The 8,333-nt window shown below is 47.0% G+C and overlaps 1 protein-coding gene across 1 annotated transcript in view; it reads right to left on the reverse strand.

Moving 5' to 3' along the window:
- LOC141145863 (P2X purinoceptor 7-like) overlaps positions 1–2,369 on the reverse strand; it is a 6,525-nt gene extending 4,156 nt beyond the window's left edge. Inside the window, exon 1 of the mRNA XM_073632687.1 lies at positions 2,312–2,369. Coding sequence (XP_073488788.1) covers positions 2,312–2,359 — 48 coding nt within the window. The 5' untranslated portion in view covers positions 2,360–2,369. The remainder of the gene's footprint in view (positions 1–2,311) is intronic.
- Positions 2,370–8,333: the final 5,964 nt, after the last annotated feature.

An 8,333-nucleotide genomic window follows, 5' to 3' on the forward strand; every position in this document is an offset into this window, starting at 1 on the left:
CCGCCCACAGTCTTGAATGTATGTAATGAGTTTGGCTGGCCAGGTATGTCCTTACAACCATAAAATGCCTGAATGTTTAAACCCTGAGCTGTGTTATTTAACTGTAAAGCTGTGCATTGCTGAAAGTCCTCTGACCATCCCCTGTATAACGTCTGCAGTCTCTGTCTCCTGCAGTATGTCCGCAGTCTCTGATTGTCTCCTGCAGTATGTCCTCAGTCTCTGATTGTCTCCTGCAGTATGTCCGCAGTCTCTGATTGTCTCCTGTAGTATGTCCGCAGTCTCTGATTGTCTCCTGTAGTATGTCCGCAGTCTCTGATTGTCTCCTGCAGTATGTCCGCAGTCTCTGATTGTCTCCTGCAGTATGTCCGCAGTCTCTGATTGTCTCCTGTAGTATGTCCGCAATCTCTGATTGTCTCCTGCAGTATGTCCGCAGTCTCTGATTGTCTCCTGCAGTATGTCCACAGTCTCTGATTGTCTCCTGCAGTATGTCCGCAGTCTCTGATTGTCTCCTGTAGTATGTTCGCAATCTCTGATTGTCTCCTGCAGTATGTCCGCAGTCTCTGATTGTCTCCTGCAGTATGTCCTCAGTCTCTGATTGTCTCCTGTAGTATGTCCGCAGTCTCTGATTGTCTCCTGCAGTATGTCCGCAGTCTCTGATTGTCTCCTGCAGTATGTCCGCAGTCTCTGATTGTCTCCTGTAGTATGTCCGCAATCTCTGATTGTCTCCTGCAGTATGTCCGCAGTCTCTGATTGTCTCCTGCAGTATGTCCACAGTCTCTGATTGTCTCCTGCAGTATGTCCACAGTCTCTGATTGTCTCCTGTAGTATGTCCGCAATCTCTGATTGTCTCCTGCAGTATGTCCGCAGTCTCTGATTGTCTCCTGCAGTATGTCCGCAGTCTCTGATTGTCTCCTGCAGTATGTCCGCAGTCTCTGGTAATCTCCTGCAGTATGTCCGCAGTCTCTGATTGTCTCCTGCAGTATGTCCGCAGTCTCTGGTAATCTCCTGCAGTATGTCCGCAGTCTCTGAGTGTCTCCTGCAGTATTTCCGCAGTCTCTGATTGTCTCCTGCAGTATGTCCGCAGTCTCTGGTAATCTCCTGCAGTATGTCCGCAGTCTCTGATTGTCTCCTGCAGTATGTCCGCAGTCTCTGGTAATCTCCTGCAGTATGTCCGCAGTCTCTGAGTGTCTCCTGCAGTATTTCCGCAGTCTCTGATTGTCTTCTGCAGTATGTCCACAGTCTCTGATTGTCTCCTGCAGTATGTCCGCAGTCTCTGATTGTCTCCTGCAGTATGTCCGCAGTCTCTGAGTGTCTCCTGCAGTATTTCCGCAGTCTCTGATTGTCTCCTGCAGTATGTCCGCAGTCTCTGATTGACTCCTGCAGTATGTCCGCGGTCTCTGATTGTCTCCTGCAGTATGTCCGCAGTCTCTGATTGTCTCCTGCTGTATGTCCGCAGTCTCTGGTAATCTCCTGCAGTATGTCCGCAGTCTCTGATTGTCTCCTGCAGTATGTCCGCAGTCTCTGAGTGTCTCCTGCAGTATGTCCACAGTCTCTGATTGTCTCCTGCAGTATGTCCACAGTCTCTGATTGTCTCCTGCAGTATGTCCTCAGTCTCTGTCTCCTGCAGTATGTCCGCAGTCTCTGATTGTCTTCTGCATTATGTCCGCAGTCTCTGATTGTCTTCTGCAGTATGTCCGCAGTCTCTGAACCTCTCCTGTAGTATGTGTATTAATGTGCCCCTTTACTTGCTCAATTATTTGGGATTGCTGCTCACTGCTCAGTGAGAGGTAATGATGTGCATGAACCTCTAGCAACCAATCAGCAAACAGTAGTGATCTGCTTTAATCTCTAGCAACCAATCAGTAAGTGCTAATGATGTGCTGTAACCCCTAGCAACCAATTAGTGAGCGCTAATAATGAACATTAACCTCTAGCAACCAATCGGCAAGCAGAAATTATGTGTTGTAACCTCTAGAAACCAGCCATTGAGCAGTAATGATAGGCTGTAACCTCTGGCAAACAATTGCAATCGCTGCGTGATCTGCTGCAGTAAACTGATTTTGAGTCTGACTGCTATTTTTTGTATGTCTCAGAATGGAGGGGGGGGCCCCAAGAAAATGTTTGCCCAGGGCCCAATCAAAATTAAAGACGGCCCTGTTTATATATATATATAAATTTAAAAAACTAATATACAGATTTGTTATTTTAAACAACAATATCTCTATATTTATATATAGAGATAAAAAATATATTTGTTTGGTTTGCTATGAACAAAGAGACTATTTTAAAAGAGATTTTTGTTTTGCATTACCTTGGTCGATGCCAGTCTCTCCCGTAGTGAGCTTTCCTTTGTTTGCATGTTTGCTTCTTTGCATATGTTTGGTTGCCATCACAACGGGGCGGGAACTTCCGACGCCGCCGCCCGTTGTCATGGCAACCCAGAAACAGACGGCGATGACACTGGGCATGCTCGGGAAGGAGCGGTGAATGCTTGGAGGACAGCATTCACCGCATCCCGGAAATACATCCTTGTGGGTTTCAAATGCCCACAATGAAGATGGGAACCGCCGTCTGTGATTTTTAAAAGTTCTTCTTTGCAACGAAATCGGCCACAATCGGACTTACTTCACAGAACATGTGAGTAAATTTTCATGATTTGAAACGTTTCTGAATGAACTCCTAAAAAAAAAAAAAAAACATTAAATAGGTGCACACCCGCTTTAAGGTATACCTATGATGACAATTACAGGCCTCTCTCATCTTTTTAAGTGGGAGAACTTGCATAATTGGTGGCGGACTAAATACTTTTTTGCCCCACTGTATATTATACCATTGGAAGAAAGAGTATTGAGCTTATATATCCACATGGTTTTCGCGTTGGCATAGACGCAGAAATCTTTCGTTCTTAATCATGTCACCCGAAGGTACGAATTCAACGGCTAGGACAGTCAGGTCCTTAAAGTTCATGCCATGATGAGTAGCAAAATGACGGGGCACACTATGCTCTCTGAAACCTTTTTTGACGAACCTGCGGTGTTCACCAACCCTGTGTCAGGGCTGGGCTAAGCCCTTCTTTCTCTGAGCTGGCCGCTCAGCTGTCGGCTAACTGCCAGCTCCCATATCTCCACAGTTACTCAGCTGTTGATGATACCCTGCTCGTCAGTCCTGCCTACTTAAGCCGTCCAGTCCAGAGGATCTCTGCCTTCACCTTAGTCAACATCACAGAGATGCTCTCCTGCATTCCTGTTTAAAGACTTGCTTGGCTGACATCCCTTCTGGCTCCAGATCCTGCTTGCTGTTTTACTACGATCATCTCCAGCTCCCTGAAGTTTGGCTTGTCTGACTATCTGTTCCGGTTCCTGAACTCTGGCTATGTTTTGACTACATTTGTTCTATTTACTTTTATTATTAAACAAGTGTGATTTAACTATACTTCTGTCTCGGTCTGATTTCATGGTTTCTGACAGTAGGCGAAGGCGATGAATTCAGAAGATAAAGTCTATCCACTTGTTGGTAATATCGCACGGCTCAAATGGAATCTTCCACTGTGGCTGCTCTGGTACAACCTGTTTTGCAGGCCATCCCTGCTGCTGCACCAGTCTCTATGCAGGCACCCGTCTCGATTATTACCTCTATAAGAGGCATGTCTCTTTCCGCTCCACTTTCCCAGCAATTTGGGGGCGATCCAGTCCAATGCAGAAGGTTTCTCAACCAGGTTGAGATATATTTTGATATGCTGCCCGAGGCATTTCCCACGGACAGAAGCAAAGTAGGTTTTGTGATATCTTTGCTTTCTGAGAGAGCCTTGGCCTGGGCAAACCCTCTATGGGAGACGCAATGGGGGCTTCATGCATCTATCTGCAGATAAGAGAACCTTTAGGAGGAGGGAGAGATTGTGCCTTTATTGTGGCCAGGCAGGTCACTTTTTGAAGTCTTGTCCTACCCGTCCAGGGAACGCCCGAACCTTGAGGTCCTGCCACAGACAGACCTTAGGTGGCGTTGTTTCATCCCCAGTTATCCAGAAGGGTGAGCCCCTGGTTTCGGTCACCCTTTCTTGGGCTGAGTCATCCGTCGAGATACAGGTACTAATCGACTCTGGGGCTGCAGGCCTGTTCATTGATGCTGCCTTTGTATTGAAGCACTTGATTCCGCTGCAGCTGCGTGACACTCCACTTGCCATTGAGGCTCTTGACGGGAGACCCCTACAGCCTGCCTATGTGACTCATGAGACGGTTCCATTGTCCATGGCTGTAGGGGCCCTTCACCCTGAGATAATCCAATTCCAAGTTATTTCCTCACCCAAGTTTCCGCTGGTTATTGGTTATCCATGGTTACAGAGGCACAACCCCTCTTTTGATTGGCTCCGTGCTGAGGTTTAATCCTGGTCGCCACAATGCAGTAAGACGTGCTTATAGAAGGTAGCCAAGGTCATGTGCACCTCTTCACTCTCCTCCCTGCAGGAGGAGTACCGCGATTTTAGTGATGTCTTTGACAAAGGTCAAGCCGATTGTTTGCCTCCACACCGGCCATATGATTGCGCAATTGACCTTCAACCTGGTGCCATAGCCCCTCGTGGCCGGGTTTACCCTTTGTCGGTCTTGGAGGATAAGGCCATGGAGAATTATGCTGCAGATGCACTTTCTCAAGGTTTCATCCGCAAATCCTCGTCTCCTGCTGGTGCTGGTTTCTTCTTTGTGAAGAAGAAGAGTGGTGAACTGGGACCTTGTATTGATTATAGGGGCCTCAATCGTTCCACGATTAAGAATGCCTATCCGATTCCGTTGTTTACGGAGTTATTTGACTGCCTTAAGAGAGCAACAGTTTTCACAAAGCTTGATTTGAGAGGGGCATACAATCTCGTGAGAATTAAGGAGGGCGACGAGTGGAAAACTGTGTTTGATACCAGAACAGGCCATTATGAGTAACCCATAAAACCTTTTGGCCTTTGTAACGCCCCGGCAGTTTTCCAGGAATTTATTAACGACGCCCTCCATGATTTGTTGCAGTTATGTGTGGTGGTTTATCTGGATGATATCCTCATATTTTCCAAGTCCCTGGAGAGCCACCACACAGATGTCTGTTGTGTGCTTCAGAAACTAAAAAAGAACAATCTCTATTGTAAATTGGAGAAATGCGAGTTCCATCGTGAACAGGTTAAATTCCTGGGCTATGTCATTTTCACTGCTGGTTTTTCGCTGCTTTGTCCCAGAGAGTCTTCGTGCTGCCGTGCTCCAGACTTATCATTCCCCCAAGGCTGCTGGCCACTCTGGGAAGAATCAACTCTTTTGGGCCATTTCCCAACAATTCTGGTGGCCTAGTCTACGTGCTGATGTAACTGCCTTCGTAGCTGCCTGTTCCGTGTGTGCTCAGAGTAATGCCCCGTACACACGGTCGGATTTTCCGATGGAAAATGTCCGATCGGAGCGTGTTGTCAGAAATTCCGACCGTGTGTGGGCTCCATCGGACATTTTCCATCGGATTTTCTGACACACAAAGTTGGAGAGCAGGAACTTGACAGCATACTCTAGGTGCGGCCGGTCCAGAGTCTTGGAGAGCAGGAGAATTATAATTTTATCTCTGGAGTTGATCCCCTTTTTAATGCATGCCAATATTTTGTTTGCTTTGTTGGCAGCAGCTTGGCATTGCATGCCATTGCTGAGCCTATCATCTACTAGGACCCCCAGGTCCTTTTCTATCCTAGATTCTCCAAGAGGTTCTCCCCCCACTGTATAGATTGTATGTATGTTTTTGTCACCAAAATGCATTATTTTACCTTTTTCTACATTAAACCTCATTTGCCATGTAGTTGCCCACCCCATTAATTTGTTCAGCTCTTTTTGCAAGGTTTCCACATCCTGCAGAGAAGTCATTGCCCTGCTTAGCTTAGTATCATCTGCAAATACGGAGATTTAACTGTTTACCCCCATCCTCCAGGTCATTTATGAACAAAATAAATAGGATTGGTCCCAGCACAGAACCCTGGGGGACCCCACAACCCACCTCTGACCATTCCGAGTACTCTCCATTTATCACCACCCTCTGAACTCGCCCTTGTAGCCAGTTTTCAATTCATGTATGGGAGTGCACCGCTCCAAAGTGATCACCTCTCCTAAGAACAGCTGTTTCCGCAATCAAGCAGGATGCTGGCTTTGTTTGCAACAAAGATAATGGAAAAATAGAACGCTGGATAGCCGCACTCCAAAAAAGTTCACCTTTATTAAAAAATGAATATCAAAGCATCACAAGGCAATACAGACTAACTTAGTGAACATGCCACGTAGTTTAGACCGGTCGCATACTATCCTCTTATTGGGTGTTCTGAAATTGCAACTAGGACTTGTTACTATACTTACCTTAGGTTTATAGGTTTATGTGCTTTAGTCAACCTACCACTAATGCCCCATATACTACCCTCTGGAATATGTTCTGCGCTGACTAGCTCTACCTCTGGGCCCTCTCCCGTCGCCTAGTTTTAAAACCTCTCTAACTTTTTGGCCATCTTTACTCCTAGCTGATCTGCACCCTCCTCATTTAGGTGCAGTCTGTCCCTTCCATCATACTGGTGATCGACTGAGAAGTTGGCCTAGTCCTCCAGGAACCCAAACCCCTCCTTACTACACAAGCTATTCAGTCACTTGTTTACTTCCCTAATCTCCCTCTGCCTTTCTGGTGTGGCTTGATGTACCGGTAGTATTCCTGAGAATACTACCCTGGAGGTCCTTTTCCTCAATTTATCTCCCAAGTCCCTAGGACACACCATCTGCCTCTGACTTTGTCATTGGTGCCAACGTGCACCATGACAGCCGAGTCTTCCCCAGCCCCTCCCAATAATCTGTCCACCAGATCTGTGATGTGTTGAACCCGAGTGCCCGATAGACAACATACAATTCGGCGCTTCAGGTCTTTGTTACAGATTGCCCTCTCGGTCCTTCTAAGAATTGAGTCCCCTACCACCAGAATCTGTCTTTCCTTTCCCTTCGCTCCCCCCCCCACTCTCACTGGAGTTCTTCCCCCGGCAGCTAGGAGAGTCCCTCAGCTCCAGCAGTGCTTGTCCCTGACTGGTTTCACCAATGTCACTCAATGGAGCGTACTTATTGGAATGCACCAGCCCTGGATTGGCCTCCCTGGCACATCCTGACTATCACCCATCTACTCTTTCCTAGTGCCTGCGCCTTTTTGTCTCCACCCACCTCTGTGCTGGCCCCTGCCGGCACCTGCCGTGTACAGTCCTGGCTCTCCTTTAGTATGGAGGGACTTCTCAGTACTGACAGTTGCTTCCCCAGATTCAGAACCTGGGCTTCCAGGGAAACAATGTGCTTACATTTTGCACAGCAGTATTCGACCTCGATCGGATGATCAAGGAACGCATACATACTGCAAGATGTACACCGAGTTGCATCTCCACACCCACCGGGCATAGTTCCTACTAATTTAATGAGGATTGGGGATTATATCCTGTCCAAATAACCTAACAACTAGCTTCCTGGTGTCCCGCAGCCACCAAGAATTCAAGGACAGGCCCGTAGAGCCCAAAGTGCGAGCCCATAGTGCCCTTCCCGCCGTGTTTACTAATCCTGATTGGGAGCCCACAAATTCTGCAGCGCCTGTACTTCCCCCATTCACTGGCCAACCCAGAATTCAGGTGGAAGCAGCAGATTTAACTCCCCTTGGTTTTTTTTATCTCTTTTTCATGGAAAATCTGTATGGATCTATTGTGGACCAAAGCAATTTATATGCCAGTCAATTTATCACCGCAAACCCAAGTTTGACCCTTGTTAGACAATTTGCATGGAAACCTTTCACAGTTTCCGAATGTAAGACCTTTCTGAGCCTATACCTCAACATGGGCATTACTAAAAAGAATGAGTTGCGTTCATATTGGTCCAGACCCAATTCATCATATGCCCATGTTCTCTGCTGCCATGGCCAGGACTAGATATGAGCAAATCTTGAGATTTATGCACTTCAATGACAATCAACTCTGTTGTCCTTGGGGTGACCCTGGATATGATCGACTCCACAAAATTCGGCCCCTTGTAATCACTTGAACCAAAAATTTGCAGCCTTGTATAAGCCCCAATAAGCTGTCTGCGTAGATTAGTCCCTGATTACGTTTTCTGGTCACCTTGCTTCCAAACAGTTTCTTCCCAGCAAGCGTACCAGATATGGGGTAAAATGTATAAGTTCTGTGACAGAGCTTGGAGTTTCCCTGTTTACGAGGGAAAAGATAGCAGCGTGGAGCCCTGTGACTGCCCAGACTACATAGGGAGCAGTGGTAAGATTGTTTGGGAATTAGTGTCATCCTTATTCAGAAAGGGGTGCATGAACAATTA

Source organism: Aquarana catesbeiana, linkage group LG05 (genome assembly GCF_042186555.1).
Source record: "Aquarana catesbeiana isolate 2022-GZ linkage group LG05, ASM4218655v1, whole genome shotgun sequence".
Taxonomy (NCBI): Eukaryota; Metazoa; Chordata; class Amphibia; order Anura; family Ranidae; genus Aquarana; species Aquarana catesbeiana.